The sequence below is a fragment of the Mercenaria mercenaria genome, chromosome 6, assembly GCF_021730395.1.
Source record: "Mercenaria mercenaria strain notata chromosome 6, MADL_Memer_1, whole genome shotgun sequence".
NCBI classification, from domain to species: domain Eukaryota; kingdom Metazoa; phylum Mollusca; class Bivalvia; order Venerida; family Veneridae; genus Mercenaria; species Mercenaria mercenaria.
The window spans coordinates 37247041-37264439 of record NC_069366.1 but is presented as its reverse complement, the minus strand read 5'-3'; the positions used below and the strand labels follow the sequence as shown (position 1 = coordinate 37264439).

At 36.4% G+C, this 17399-nt stretch overlaps 1 protein-coding gene across 1 annotated transcript in view; it reads right to left on the bottom strand.

Moving 5' to 3' along the window:
- The window catches only part of LOC123549088 (zinc finger protein ZFPM2-like), a 62612-nt gene that overhangs the window by 21988 nt on the left and 23225 nt on the right, over positions 1–17399 (bottom strand). Inside the window, exon 2 of the mRNA XM_053546761.1 lies at positions 8439–8896. Coding sequence (XP_053402736.1) covers positions 8439–8896 — 458 coding nt within the window. The remainder of the gene's footprint in view (positions 1–8438; positions 8897–17399) is intronic.

Below are 17399 nucleotides of genomic sequence, written 5' to 3'. Positions count from 1 at the left end.
AAAAGCAAAATAGAGTTATGGAACCTGTGCAATTTAAGTCAGTTTATCACAGTGAATAAGTGTGTGAAGTTTCAATCCATTCCCACAAGTGGTTGCTGAGATACCTGCTTACATACAAAAACTTAACCAAATCGGGACGCGGACGCCGACGCATGGGCGAGTCCAATAGCTCTACTATTCTATGAATAGTCGAGCTAAAAAATGATTAAAATAAAAAGTTATGAAACTAAGCTGTAACTTACATAAACAAGTCATCGGTTTTCGCGGACTATTAGAAATATGTCATTGTTGGTTGTTTCAAGTGTTTTGAAGGTTAATATTGTTCAATGTAAAATGTGTTGAAAAAAAGTTGCACTTTTAAACATTACTAGTCAACCTGGTCAAAGATTTATCATGTGTGACAATGAGTCTGACTTGTTAAAGGGGTTGTAATATGAAAGCTAATTGTGTTCAGTCAGTGCTGAGCTTTAAAAACATTACTAGTCTTTAAATTGCATAATGAGTGACATATCTACTCTAGTCATTTTTATTCTGGAAAACTCTAGTTTATAAGGTATGTTTATTTTTTTACTCTTTCATAGTTCTAATACAACATTCCATTAACAGACTTAAAATGTTTATATATCACAGCAAATTCTCCTGTATAAACTACTTAAATAGGTGTATTTCTAATCAAATCATTGCTTTAATATGTGATGTACTACAAAGCATGGTAATAGTATCGGTATCATTAAAAATACCGTATCGTTTTGTTGATATCGGTATCGGTTTTGGACCGGTTTGTCCTTAACGATATCCAAGCCTAAATTGATCAGCATTTTTGAATTAGGGTATCTGTTGCTTCAAATATTGTTCTTTATTATTTCCAATTATTCTTAGACTTGTATCTTAAACAAGAGATGTCACTAAAGGTGACAAATGCCCCTGCAGCGCCTTGACCTTTGACCTGGTGACCTTGACCTTTGACCTGGTGACCCCAAAGTCAGTAGGGGTCGTGTACTCAATAAGTACTATTAGCATGTGAAGTTTGAAGGGTGCCTTCATGCAAAAAGTTAACACTGGCTACTGTGACCTTGACCTTTGACCCCAAAGTCAATAGGGGTCGTGTACTCAGTAAGTACTATCAGCATGTGAAGTTTGAAGGTCCTGGGTGCAGTGGTTCGCGAGTAAAGTGCCTTTATGCAAAAAGTTGACATTGGCCCCTGTGACCTTGACCTTTGACCTGGTGACCCTAAAGTCAGTAGGGGTCGTGTACTCAATAAGTACTATCAGCATGTGAAGTTTGCTCCTGGGTGCAGTGGTTCGCGAGTAAAGTGCCTTCATGCAAAAAGTTAACGTTGTGACGAACAAACAACAAACAAACGAACAAACATACGGACAGTTGAAAACTAATATGCCTCCCTTCAGGGGCATAAAAAGTACAGTAAACCCTGTATTTAGCAGCCAGCAAAGGAAGCCAAACAATTTGGCAGTTTAAGGCAGGTGGCTGCTTAAGATAAGTTGAATATAGAACAGTCAGTTTGGGAAGTTATCTGGCTGGCTGTTTAAGGCAGGTGGCTGCTTAAGATAAGTTGAACATACAACAGTCAGTTTGGGAAGTTATCTGACTGGCAGTTTAAGGCAGGTGGCTGCTTAAGATATGCTGAACATACAACAGTCAGTTTGGGAAGTTATATGACTGGCTGTTTAAGGCAGGTGGCTGCTTAAGATAAGTTGAACATACAACAGTCAGTTTGGGAAGTTATCTGACTGGCAGTTTAAGGCAGGCGGCTGCTTAAGATAAGTTGAACATAGAACAGTCAGTTTGGGAAGTTATCTGACTGGCAGTTGGCTGCTTAAGATAAGTTAAACACACAACAGTCAGTTTGGGAAGTTATCTGACTGGCAGTTAAGGCAGGCGGCTGCTTAACATTAGTTGAACATAGAACAGTCAGTATGGGAAGTTATCTGACTGGCAGTTTAAGGCAGGCGGCTGCTTAAGATAAGTTGAACATACAACAGTCAGTTTGGGAAGTTATATGACTGGCAGTTTAAAGCAGGTGGCTGCTTAAGATAAGTTGAACATACAACAGTCAGTTTGGGAAGTTATCTGACTGGCTGTTTAAGGCAGGTGGCTGCTAAAGATAAGTTGAACATACAACAGTCAGTTTGGGAAGTTATCTGACTGGCAGTTTAAAGCAGGCGGCTGCTTAAGATAAGTTGAACATAGAACAGTCAGTTTGGGAAGTTATCTGACTGGCAGTTGGCTGCTTAAGATAAGCTGAACATACAACAGTCAGTTTGGGAAGTTATCTGACTGGCAGTTTAAGGCAGGCGGCTGCTTAAGATAAGTTGAACATACAACAGTCAGTTTGGGAAGTTATCTGACTGGCAGTTTAAGGCAGGCGGCTGCTTAAGATAAGTTGAACATACAACAGTCAGTTTGGGAAGTTAAGGCAGGTGGCTGCTTAAGATAAGTTGAACATACAACAGTCAGTTTGGGAAGTTATCTGACTGGCTGTTTAAGGCAGGCGGCTGCTTAAGATAAGTTGAACATACAACAGTCAGTTTGGGAAGTTATCTGAGTGGCAGTTTAAGGCAGGCGGCTGCTTAAGATAAGCTGAACATACAACAGTCAGTTTGGGAAGTTATCTGACTGGCAGTTTAAGGCAGGCGGCTGCTTAAGATAAGTTGAACATACAACAGTCAGTTTGGGAAGTTATCTGAGTGGCAGTTTAAGGCAGGCGGCTTCTTAAGATAAGTTGAATATACAACAGTCAGTTTGGGAAGTTATCCGACTGGCAGTTTAAGGCAGGCGGCTGCTTGAGATAAGTTGAACATACAACAGTCAGTTTGGGAAGTTATCCGACTGGCAGTTTAAGGCAGGCGGCTGCGTAAGATAAGTTGAACATACAACCGTCAGTTTAGGAAGTTATCCGACTGGCTGTTAAATGCAGGTGGCTGCTTAAGATAAGTTGAACATAGAACAGTAAGTTTGGGAAGTTATCTGACTGGCAGTTTAAGGCAGGTGGCTGCTTAAGATAAGTTGAACATACAACAGTCAGTTTGGGAAGTTATCTGACTGGCAGTTTAAGGCAGGCGGCTGCTAAAGATAAGTTGAACATACAACAGTCAGTTTGGGAAGTTATCTGACTGGCAGTTTAAGGCAGGCGGCTGCTTAAGATAAGTTGAACATACAACAGTCAGTTTGGGAAGTTAAGGCAGGTGGCTGCTTAAGATAAGTTGAACATACAACAGTCAGTTTGGGAAGTTATCTGACTGGCTGTTTAAGGCAGGCGGCTGCTTAAGATAAGTTGAACATACAACAGTCAGTTTGGGAAGTTATCTGAGTGGCAGTTTAAGGCAGGCGGCTGCTTAAGATAAGTTGAACATACAACAGTCAGTTTGGGAAGTTATCTGACTGGCAGTTTAAGGCAGGCGGCTGCTTAAGATAAGTTGAACATACAACAGTCAGTTTGGGAAGTTATCTGAGTGGCAGTTTAAGGCAGGCGGCTTCTTAAGATAAGTTGAACATACAACAGTCAGTTTGGGAAGTTATCCGACTGGCAGTTTAAGGCAGGCGGCTGCTTAAGATAAGTTGAACATACAACAGTCAGTTTGGGAAGTTATCCGACTGGCAGTTTAAGGCAGGCGGCTGCTTAAGATAAGTTGAACATACAACCGTCAGTTTAGGAAGTTATCCGACTGGCTGTTTAATGCAGGTGGCTGCTTAAGATAAGTTGAACATAGAACAGTCAGTTTGGGAAGTTATCCGACTGGCTGTTTAATGCAGGTGGCTGCTTTAGATAAGTTGAACATACAACAGTCAGTTTGGGGAAGTTAAGGCAGGTGGCTGCTTAAGATAAGTTGAACATACAACAGTCAGTTTGGGAAGTTATCTGACTGGCAGTTTAAGGCAGGCGGCTGCTTAAGGTAAGTTGAACATAGAACAGTCAGTTTGGGAAGTTATCCGACTGGCTGTTTAATGCAGGCGGCTGCTTAAGATAAGTTGAATATACAACAGTCAGTTTGGGGAGTTATCCGACTGGCTGTTTAATGCAGGCGGCTGCTTAAGATAAGTTGAATATACAACAGTCAGTTTGGGGAGTTATCTGACTGGCACACAGGTGGCTTAATTGGTTCAACTGTAGTTGTAAAACTTCTAATAAAAGTTAAAAATATCAAAGTTATTCAAGTAGTCTATTTTTCAAATGAGGTGTCCATTCAATATCTGTAATAGAATTCTCCTTAAGCAGGTGATTGTGGGTGTGAGAGGTGTTGCACATTTCATTACCTCTCATGAAGAGACTCAATCAAATCCAAGTCTGCTATCATGTTGCTTGGTTGCACTCCATGCTTCCAAAGGATCTTTTCACAGATTTTATTCACTTAATATTTACTCTGATAACCAATTTCAAGTTTTCATATTTTGTTTGACAGATACGAAACCCTGCACACAGGGAAGTCAGCCTCCTTTCTGCTTTCTTGAATTATTTACTGCTGTGTTTAATGGAAAGTAAATCAGCTTCTAATAACAGAGCTATGAACATTTTATTACCCGTGACAAATAACTGTCATTTTTACGGCAGTCTAAATTTATTTTAGCAACTTCAAGACATGCTGTTTCCCTTTTTAATCATTTATGTTTCCCTTTTGCAATCAAAATTATTGTAAATTTGAAGTCTTTTTGGAGCCTATCTAATAAAGACATTTTTATTAATAAAGAAAAGTTCTTAGTTGGACAAGATTTAAAATATTGTGTTTTCACTATTTCTGCAATTTTGTAATTCTCTCAATATACTACTGGAAATTGGAAAATGGAATAAAGTTTTTACTGTGTCTAGATTTTTTGCTATTTTTTTGCAATTTTGTAGCTCTTTTCAATATTATTATTGGAAACTGGAACAAGGGTTAAGATATTTACAGTATTCAGAAAATGTAGAACTCTCCTAAAATCATTTAGCTGGCAGACTGATTTCTACCGAATTCTTTCTCTTTGCTTAATTAGATGTTTTTGAAGAATTTTTAATTTCATCACACCAAGATTAAACAACTCAGCAGTGTCTGTCTGAATTAATTGGTAATTTGTAAACATATCAAGAAATTATTTAGCTGGAACAAACTCAAGTTTAGTTACTTAAGTGTCACTTGGATCAACTTGACATTTTTGTTGAAATTCTGCAGAAATCAGGTCTTATAAACATAAATTTTAAGACAGCAACAGTATAATTGAGCCGTGCCATGAGAAAACCAACATAGTGGCTTTGCGACCAGCATGGATCCAGACCAGCCTGCGCATCCACGCAGTCTGGTCAGGCTCCATGCTGTTTGCTTTTAAAGCCTATTGGAATTGGAGAAACTGTTAGCGAACAGCATGGATCCTGACCAGACTGCGCGGATGCGCAGGCTGGTCTGGATCCATGCTGGTCGCATACCCACTATGTTGGTTTTCCCATGGCATGGCTCAAGTATGTTTCATAAGGCCTAATAAAGAAATTTCCTCACATATGTTAAAGCCCTGTGTCACATACAGCATAAATAAAGTGCATCGTTTCTTTTTATTTATATTTCTCTTAAATGATCAAAAATATTTGATGACCTTGGTTCCATATGAACTGTTAATTCTAGAATATTATTTTGTGAAAATTTATAAGATTTCCAACACTTTGATGTAGTGAGAAAATAATGCAGTTTACGAAATTATAAATTCGAAAGTATGCACAAGAATCTGTACCTAAAACTCATTGCTAACCCCATTACGTTAACTAATCTGATAACTACATACTATCTAGCCAAAAATCTTCATCACTTAGCAAATCTTTCCAACACCGCAGGTAAATGCATTAAAAATTCCTTATCTATCGTATCATTAAAATATGTTTTGAACATTTTTGAGTGATTTTGGTTTCAAAACTTGTATTATCATATGGGAAAATCCTTTGAAGGTACCCCCTATGAATTGATCTGATCTGATCGCAACGTAATCTCTGAGAATGTTTGATAAAATTTGGTAAAAAATTAATGGGAGTCGTCGCAACACGAGCGATATGCTTAAAAAGTGTAATTTCTAGATAAAATTCTGATAGATTCATGCTCAAAATGAAGCTATTCGTATTCCACCATTATAAATAATCTGTCTTCAAATACAAGAACAATCTTCAAATTAAAATGACTTTCTTATCACCAAAGATACAATTAAGATTCGGGCTTTATCAATAACTAGACTGGCTCTTTAAAAAGCTAAAGGCGATATTGTCAGATAAGTTTCTTTAAATATCTGTCTCTATCTCTGTGAACCCTTTCGGTGCAAGCGCAAAGGCACATATCAAACTATCACACTTTAGAAAACTGATAGCAGTTATACCCCATTGGTGAATCTTTCGATCAAACTTAGAATTTTACGGATTATCTGCCATTTAATCTGAATTCCTTATTTTTGGTCAAATTTTATACAGCGTTGAGATAAAATGAAGGTAAACTTATCACAGTTTTTTGTGCCTCTTATCTCCCTTATCTACATTTGTTGGGTACGAGATAATCGCAAGAGATAGCATTCAGATCATGTGAAGATGGAAGAAAAAAGGGTTTTGTACGGATCCAAAAAAGTTTCTACCCCACCTAGATGTTTAAGATATCAACCAATATTCTGTGATATTCCACTTAGACTGATAAAAAGTACTGAAATAATCAGAAGATAATGCTTACAACAGCTGCAAAATTATTAAAATTATCTCCCTTTATCGAGATCTCCAGTTTAGAAGGTAGTTACAGAGGACTCATTGAAGTTTATCAAATGATAAAAATATTCCCAAGAATGCTATGATATTCTATATTTATTTGAAAATCTGTTTTATCGAACTGCTGCAGAGATGAACAGATTTATATAGTTATTCAATAAGACTGGAATTTTTTGTATTAAATATGAAGCAGAGAATTTTTTCTCTCTTTAAATTTGGGTGCACAATCTGGCTGGCACGCCTCAGTTCATTTTGGAATGATAATGGAAAACAAGGAGACTGTGAACCACCTTACAGACGTATAAAAATTAATGAAGCAGTTGCTTTTTGTCAAGATTTCAAAAATATGTCTGCTTAGACCAGCCATGTAGTGTTTACTGCAGTTTACTTATCATAATGAAGTCCTAAAATAAAAAAATACTATATTTGGGCAATTTGTAAATAGTGGGCTTCATGTGTTTCTTCTAATATTTAGAATCAAAACTCAATTACATGAAATTAAGAAATCATATTAATGTTATTTATAACAGTTTACAAACTAGAGATGCTTTTGAGAAAAGCGCATGTCTCCCACAACTGCCCCTATGAAAAATGTTAGTTTCTCTAGATGTTTTAGACGAGTGGATCCAATTAGAAGGTCTGGATAAGTGGATCCAATCGGTAATTCAAGGGCCATAAATCAAAAGTGCCTGGGCGGATTTGGCTAGTTATCGAACTTGGGTAAGGTCTTATGGCCAAACACATTTTGTTCAAGTTTGGTGAAGATCGGATGAGAAATGTTCGACTTAGAGAGCGGACAAGAGTAAACAGACAGATTTTTTCAGTAATTCAAGGGCCGTATATCTAAAATGCCTGGACCGATTTGGCTAGTTATCGAACTTGGCTGAGGTCTCATGGTCAAACACATTTTGTTCAAGTTTGGTGAAGATCGGATGAGAAATGTTCGACTTAGAGTGCAGACAAGAGTAAAAAGGCCGATTTTTCGATAATTCAAGGGCCGTAACTCCAAAATGCCTAGACCGATTTGGCTAGTTATCGAACTTGGCCGAGGTCTCATGGTCAAACACATTTTGTTCAAGTTTGGTGAAGATCGGATGAGAAATGTTTGATTAAGAGTGCGGACATGAGTAAAAAGGCCAATATTTTGATAATTCAAGGGCCGTAACTCCAAAATGCCTGGACCGATTTGGCTAGTTATCGAACTTGGCTGAGGTCTCATGGTCAAACACATTTTGTTTAAGTTTGGTGAAGACTGGATGAGAAATATTCGAAAATGAGTGCGGACAAGAGTAAAAAGACGGATTTTTGGTAATTCAAGGGCCATAACTCCAAGACGCCTGGACTGATTTGGCTAGTTATCGAACCTGGCCGAGGTCTTATAGTCAAACACATTTTGTTCAAGTTTGGTGAAAATCGGATGAGAAATGTTCGACTTAGAATGTGGACAAGCTTTGTGACAGACACACACACAGACTGGAGTAAATCAATATGTCTCCCACACCACTGTGTGGTGGGAGACATAACATTATTACTCTAAAACAATAAACTTAAGACAAATTTGGATAAAATTCATAAACGTGAAATGTATTTAATTTTCGGTAAAAAAACTATTGTGTGACAGACAGACAGACACTTAATATCAGTGCAATTTTGAAACTAATGGAAAAAAAAAATACTGCTGATTCCAACAGTAATTAAGCAAGTCAATAAGAAATGTCTTACCTGTAAAACAAGCTCTCCTGGTTTTATGGAACTGAGCGCCACAGTTTCTCCCTGATAGGGGCCAACAGTGCTCCCTTTTGGTAAAGCTGTTACAGAAATCACAGACCAAGGAATTCCAGTCTGTAAAAACTCTGCTTCATCAACTTGTCTAAGTGTCAACAAATCAGCAGGAAAGTTCAGTCTTTTCATTACTTCCTGACGTCTGGGGGACATTTCACCATATTTGGGTTTATTTTCAGTTACTTGGTAACAATTTTCAATATCATCAGTTCTCTCCTCTTTGACTTGTACAGGTGAAGTTACTTCCCTTTTAATTTCTTCATTCTCCATTTCCATTGGTTCATTTTCTGAATCACTATGTAAGGAACTCTCTGATTGGTTACCCTCCATTTCTTTCATTTCATCTGATTGGTCTAATTTCGATGCTGCATCACTTTCATCATCCTCATCTTCTGGCCCTAAAAGTGTAAATTGATAATTTCTATTAATTAAATACACAATGGTCAATCAACCTATTCGTTTCTAAGAATAGCACCTATTGCAAAGATTCAGTACACGAATAATTCAGTAAAAGCGTGAGTCCTTAAAGCAATGAGCGAGATTAGATGTATGGAAATTTTAAAAACACTCAAAAAGGTTTTCAGAAGAAGAGTTACTTGATAGCACTTGATCCTGTAATACTTAATGAACCTTTAACTTATTTCAATAATTCAAATTCAGTTTTAGCCCTTCTATCCCCAATAAAAAAGATTTACAAATAAAAACTCTCATTCCGAAAACATACCCTTTTTATAACATTTCCCTATCATAAAATGTTTTGACATTTTGGCCAATCTCAGTTTTATCTCACAGTTTTCATTACACTTAAACCCCTTAAGAAGTGAACATATCTTTGAAGAGACCACTAATGTTGACACATCTAGTGTTTACAGGATTTCCAGACCTCAAGTCTGATAAAATCTTTTTTTATAGTGAGAGAAACACCGTTAAACTAAACAATTACCAATGACAGTATAACAAGCCCCCACCCACCCCCACCCCCATATCCTGATTTTACCCATAACTGGACATCATAAATACTTAATAAGAAAAGGTGTTTTATTTTCGTTTAATTTAAAATGCAGTTAGACTTAACCCTAAAAAAAGTAATTCTCCATGATGCAAATATTCTAAAGCTGTCAAATTAGAAATGACAAGTAAGACTTTAAATCATTTTGAGCGTCTTTTTCCTTATCTTTATTATCTTACAAATTATCCACACAGCCATCTACATAAAACCCTGCCATGAAACATTCAGTATCTCTGATCGAAATCAAACCAGAGGTTTTGAAATCCTACATACTGTAGAGTTAAGGTAGCAAATACTTATCATAAATGGTGATAATAATCTGACATGCATTTTCAGGCAGTTTATGTACGAAATGGCATGTTACAGTGGCTTTCCTCTTCAAGTGCCTCTTTCGCTTAAATTTTTAAGTGACAAATTGCCTCAAGTCTACGCAAGCATTGACACTTAAGTGTAATTGCTCGGAATATATCAGATATTATTCCAGTAATTTAATTTTTTGACACATTAAGCTTTTAGATAACATGTAATTATGTTTTTTTTCCAAGTATGTATTTAAAAAAAAGTTTTGGTAATATGAAATTAATGTTTATTCCCCGGTACTTATTAACAGCATGTCTGAAGGTTTGTTTCTCAGATTAGCCTGTCAAGGCACTGGAAAATTCTGAGATGCTCTTGAAAGTCTCCCACCTAACTAAGAGGCCAGTACTGGTTCTTCCCAGGAAAGACGGCTTTGTTTGTTTCGGTGCTATACACCATGCACGTTAAAGAACCAGACTGTCTATTCGCAAATCCTGTATCTAAGGATTTCTCTCTCTCCCTCTCTGTTCTTGGTTTTTTCTCTCACTCTGTCCCTCTGGTCAGATTGCTCTGTGTCTGTACTAGTAGAGGATGAATTTGGCACCCTGAGTGGTTGCCTTTGCGCTATGTAAAGCGTCTTTCAATGTGTTTATCATGAAAAGGGCGCTATATAAATCTGGTATAATCTGGTATAATTTTGCCTCAAATACATATAAAATTGTACTTATTCATGAATGCAACCCAACTTTATGTTTAGTGTGAATAACATTTTTTTGACAATTTTCCTTTTCTGCGTAAAAGTTTTCATTATGATCCAGATACCAGTGTACTGAAAGTGAATAAACAGGAGCATTAAGGGCCTCCGTGACTGTGTTGTTAAGATCACAGACTTAGCATCACTTGCCCCTCAACAGACTGTATTCTAAACCTCGCTTTGGGTGTAGAATTCTGCATGTGAGGAAGCCATCCACCTGGTTTACGGAAGGACACTGGTTCTACATAGGTACCTGCTCATGCCTGTAACAGTGCCTGTAGGGGAACTAAGGCCTTCCTCCACATTCAGAAGCTGGAAAATTTGCCATAATGACCTGAATTGTGACATTGTGACTATAAACCCAAGAAAATAAATAAATAGATAAATAAATAACTAAATGACTGAACCATTTACATTCTAGAAATCATCAAAGTGTTCATACATGACAAACTTTATCTTATGGAGTCATACATGCATTAATAAAAAAAGATCAAGACCAATAATATATATAGTTGAAAATTAATGTATAGTAGGTTAAAACATTAAAAATACAAAAGCGAAATAGTTGTACATGAAAACATTGTCCTTCAAGATGGTGCCTGGTACAGTCGTTTGGCCCCTTTCTTTAATCCAGCACAGAACTCAATTACTGTCCGCCTTTTGTTGTTGAAAACAGAGAGTGTCGGAGATTAATTACATTACACGACCTTGTCCAAAAAGCAATCTCTTATCATTATCACAAATGACGGCATGTGACAAAAGATAATGGTTAAAATCTAGTCCGCAGTTTCATTATGCTTTCAGATTTACAGATAAATGGAATTATTCACAGCCTATCTCTAACTTAGGGAATAAATCAGAATTGTTATATGAAACTCCGATCCAGAGATTGAAATTCCCCGTTCCTTCATATTTATAAAATATCGAAAATATGCAAATTTCAGTCTATAGTGGACTATTAAATGAAGGAATAATGTGATGTTATCTAAGACAACCAGGGTTGGCATTATCTAGATATCTGTCAGACAAATACAGCATTAGGTGTTTGCATACATAATTCACCAGTTTCCCTTCCAGCAATCGACAAGTGCTATGTACGGCAGGAAATGGCCTTCTTTCTCCAGCTGCTTTAATTTTACATTCATTTCTTGTAAGACTCTAATACTCTTAATATGTTCAATATGAAAGACTTAAATCAGTACCTTCCCTCTGATCTTAAATCAGTACCTTCCCTCTGCTCAACGATGATCAGGAGGGCAAGGCAGTTTACCATTGTTTTCTGTACTACAGATTTAGACCTTGCCCTGTGATATTTTTCTTTCCCTTTACACTTGACACCCACTTTAACCATATTCAATGAAAGAATTGCAGAACAGTTTTCAATATTAATATCGCCTTAGCTCACTCAAATTAATAAAAAAAATTTTTTATTTTTCTTTAAAAATAAAAATTATTATATTTAAAAAAAAAAAAGAGAGATCACCAAAACCACAATGTGGCCATGAAAAAGGCTGAGCATTAAAAACCAGCGCCTTTGACCTCACAGCCATTCTCAGTTGGGGTTATAATATACGTTTATTACAGCCATAGATGATATCGTTTATATCCCAGCTCTATGTGCAACACTAGTTCAGATTGCTTCTTGTATCCCTTGGACAAGGAAACTGTTGATAAGATCGAAGTAAGCTGTTCGTAGTTAAACAAACTATTTTCTTAAGAGGCGTAGTACGCACTACTACACATAATAAGTTGTCTTGTCCATGTGCAAATTCCACCAGGGAGTCTGGGTAAGCGAGAGTGCAATCTAAAGAAACTCCAGAAGAAGAGTTAGACAAAACGCTGAATTACGGTGATAATCAGGACAGGGTCAAGTTGCTGATGTTGATAAGTGTTAAGAGAAACGTTTAGAGCGTTAACAGGTCAAAGACACGCATTTACATTTTGAAAGTAGTTCGCATTCCCAATTTCGTCCACCACCTTTGCATTTGCCACACCAGGCCACAGGTGATATCTTCAGTCCCGACCTATTACGACCACAACAGAAAGTCCTGTATTGGATGACATACAGGAGAAATTCAGTGTTATAAAGGCGTCATTCTGCCATCTCATTTGAAATTACACGATTCTAGATCAGGAATTACAAGTGAAAATCAACCAGCACTGAACATGATTACTAAATGTGGAGTGTATGTAGAAACAATTATAAAGTTATTAAGTAAATCCAAGGATAAAGAACCTCTTGATATTACATATATATTATAGCCACAGATGATATCGTCTTTATCCCAGCTCTATTGGTATATTTGACTGCGCAACACCTGTTCAGATTGCTTCTTGTATCCCTTGGACAAGGAAACTGTGCTAAAAAGATCGAAGTAAGCTGTCTATACTTCTTTATGCACTGATGACACATGGACATTTTTACAACATGTTGAGCTACGGTCAGTTTTTTTTTAAACGGCTGAAATATTGGCTGAAATTAGGCAGAGATGGAAAGGGAAGCGGGGACTAACCTCCAAGCTGTGGTCTGACTGGAGATGGGAAGGACCTGTGAATATCGGGATTTGATCCTAGACCCAAAGAAAAATGCTTAACTCATTCCTTTGTGGACAGGAAGTAATAATTCATACACCAGCAGAAATATCAAGCAATGAGCTTGACAATTATATTCTGTCATATAGTTTAGTTTAGTATACCAAATATAATACAGATTCTATCTGATGTTGTAACAATATGTCATGGCTAGACTTTTTAATCTGCATTCATTAAATTCGAAATAAAACACCTGTACTGAATAATAACAATCATTTGCTGAATAATTGATTGAGATTCTATATTGTGTAAAAAAAATACCATACTTTGGTCACTGGGAGACAAAACACTATGATGAAAGGATTTGGGTGGCACTTTTTCCCACTAACAGGATAAATGTCACCACAGTCATTAATAATTTAACTTAGAATTGGTGAATGCAGATAATGTCAGTACTTTTCTAACCATCCGCCAACATCATGGTGAACATTCATCAATATTGGCCGATACAGAACCAAATTACTTGTTAAACACAGAAGGAAAATTAACTTTGTGACATGCCATTTTTCTACTTTATTCATTAAAGAAAGTTACTATCAAAAATATGGACGTGATATCCATTATGACACTTCATTATATTTGAACGTAAAAATGTAAAAAAAAAAAGTATCCCAAGCATACTATTTATTGGCACATTCAGGACAAAAATAAATTAAGCACCAATTTACTACAGCGGACTTGCCCTTTCCGAACCAGTTTTTAAATTTTTCTTGTTTTACTTCGTCAAGTTTATATTTAAAATATAGATTTCATCTTAAAAGCTGAACAAATATGTCGATCAAAATAGTATAAAAAGAAATTTGAATCAGAACATTGTAACAGATTTCTGTAACCATGATCAGACTAGTACTGTGCGTAATCCGGGTCATACTGGCCTATTCCAAATCACCACAAATGAACTGATATGGTCTGAAATAGTTTACTTATTACTATCCACAACAACAGAAAACTACCACCTTGAATCGAAAACTTTAGGAATAGAAATAATCGCATTTAAGGCCACTGTAAAGTAACTGTTTGGTTTCCATCAAAGTACATGGAAATATTAAGTGGCCATTTTACCATTCATAGATCTACACCAAATGAACAATGAATCTTTGGACAACCCTCTAGAGAACTAGCAGTCTAATATCTAGTTTAAGCGGCTTAAATTGAACTTATAATTTAGGTCAAACAATGACTATTCAGCTCATGAGTTTGTCACATTCTAAAACCAAAGATATCGGTTTAAATAAAAAAAAAACTATGTTGTTTATAAACACGTCTCAATGACAAACGGAATTAATTAAAAGATAGCCTTCTCTAGCATTACTGAAATATGCTGTTTTAAAAAGTCATGTGGACGGTCTTGTCCTTCGTGTAAATAAAATAGTCACATGGTAGATAGTCACAGACAGATCTGATCACAAACAGACTGACAGTTGAATACACATACTTTAAATCAACATAAATCCAGCTTTCATACATATATATTAATATTTTGAACACATCCAACATTTTTTCTGCAATCTTTAAACAACATGCAGCAGAACAGAACTGAAAATGTGTGATACGGAATATGCACAATGTATGCCATCTATATTGTTAGGCCGTCCAACTGATCTAAACACGATTAGTAACATTAGACTTGTACATGTATATTTTTGATAGCATAGAACCAGAAGTTACATCAACGATTTCGATGCCCGTATTTTATGTCAGACCTAAAACACGGTATTAATCGATAGCCCTACCTGTTCTTGATCAATCTATACTGGTGATCCGCTTGGAATACTGTTATTTAGAAAGATATGCAAGAAATACATCGCTATATCAGTCTTTCGCTCCGCGACACATTTGTTTACTTCCGGTTGCTCCGGTGTCACCGTACGTTTTATGTAACGTCGTTTTCAATTTGATAGTAGCTATCTCCACGTACGTCACGTACCGTTGTCGTATGCGGAGCTGTGCTAAAAACTATAAAAGGCCCGTTTTTCGGCTCCTCATTTGTCAATCTTTCCTCCGCCCTGAAGACAGTAACCCCTATGTTATATGCATAAAAATCAGCTCCATAAATATTAGTTTACCCTGACATAAGCATACTGTATAAGAGTCATAGAACAGTAACTTCTGGAGATATGTGGAATTTATGAATACTTTGTAAACTACTGAATATTTCATACTGAAACTGCTGAAACGTTATATCTGAATAAAAGATGTGTGACTGAACACTGATTTTGCCTCTTTGCTAGAGATATAGATACAAAGTCATCACCTTTTGTCCGAACCCAACTCAACAACTGTTCCCGGTCCTAGGCAGGAGTGCCAGTGGAACAATATTTGCTTTTTTAGGCATCTTAATGTTCAAGTTTTTTTAATGTGGCATATATGACTGGAAAAAGCAAAAATTTCCTTCTTTTTAGTCTCTTTTTCGTTTCATTTTGTTAAAAAATTTAAACACAAGTGCCTCTTGAATCTGACTTTTTTGTTTACATTCGTCAGATTTCTGCACACAATAAATATGGCATCTGGACATGTTGCAAATATGGATTATGTAAGAATGACTTGAACATTTACCAGCATTGAGTTATTAGTTTAATGCATTAGATATAAAACTAAAACATAACTGCCGGTTTTTTGTGACGTATGAGCTTAAAAGCTTGGAAATGACCCATATTTTTAGACTGGTTTGGAATAGGCGAGCAGAGCTCCAGATAAGCTGCGTATTTGCGTATTTACGCAATTAAAATTGCAGAGAACCAAACTGAATTCATACAGTGTGCGTACAAAAACGCAATTAAAATTTCTAATACCCAATTAAAAAAAAAATTGCTTGCATATCGCATTTTCCTTATTACTAGGATGTGTACGAGACTTTAACGCTAGACAACTGACTGGTGATACGTTACCGTAAAATAGGTTGCAATTTATTGGAAAAATCACAGGACCATTTAGTCGGCTGATTGGTGTTATTTGGACGTTTTGTAAACAATTTTCTGTACGCAGACAAAATATAAAAGAGGGCAGAAAAAAACATTATTGCAGCACAAACAAACAAAGTAGTGGAATATTTTGCTGTTCAACAATGTCAGTTATCTCTTTGTGACAATGTATTGTCACCGGTACTGGATGACATCTTATGAGAGAACGCATATTGCGGAGAACACATCGTTCTGGACATTCTCCGACTGCATTAAAGTGAAAAAAGAACAAAAAAACAACCGTATGGAACAAAGGTATCTCAGAATACATTAAATGATTGGAGAAAATATATCGTTGGTATTATGAATTAAAATACACATGTTTGTATTGATTACAGGCATGTAAAAACTTTTAAAAAAGATGGTACTGTTTAAAATCACATTTCATTACAATTTAAAGTACATTTTTGTATTAAACATTGAAGTACTTTTATGTAGTTAGCCATCCTGGTTAATGATATATATACCATGTATACTGTAAGCAAAAAATACTCAATTGTTTGTGCGAGATTGGTGAAATACCCAATTGGTTTTTGCAAATACCCAAATACTTCTGAAAAGGCTGGGTAATATTATTTTTACCCAATTCAGATTTCCAATACCCAATTCAGACAAAAAGTGATGGGTAAATACCCAACTGCATCAAAAGCTTATCTGGAGCTCTGGGCGAGTACACTGTATATCTGTCAAATGATCATATCGAGTGCTTTTTTCCGTGGGGTTTTTATTACATATCATCAAAGACAGTGAAAAATATCACAGCGCATATAATTTTCTTGGAATGTCTATGGGTGTTTTATCATACATATTATTACTACTGACCAAAGAATGCCTGTGAAAATATGCACAACGTATTTCTTTACAAAAAAAATTTGTACGTTCCATTCCTTTTCCCGCCAAATGACTTCGCTATATATAAAAGGGAAGCAACCGCGCAATACATGTACCGATCCTGTACAACCTGGGAATACTGACACTAAATTTTTTCCTAATTCATTGCCAAGGAAATTGTTTAAATAAACCTTGTCTAATATTACTCTTTAATTACATGTGACAGTCATGTCCTATAAAAACAGTGGGCGTTGCCAGAGTGATCGTAAAGATGTGGCGGCAGGGCTGGGTGGGTGTGGGGGCAGTAGGGGAGTGGTGAGGAGATGGGGGAGGGAGTTTAGGGCGACCAGCCAAACTTGCCCAAAATTTCCCTGAAATTTTGAATAACCAAAAACAACAACAAACAAACAAAACAAGGGGTTAAAACGTTCTTCCCCTCATTGGTAATAGTCATCACA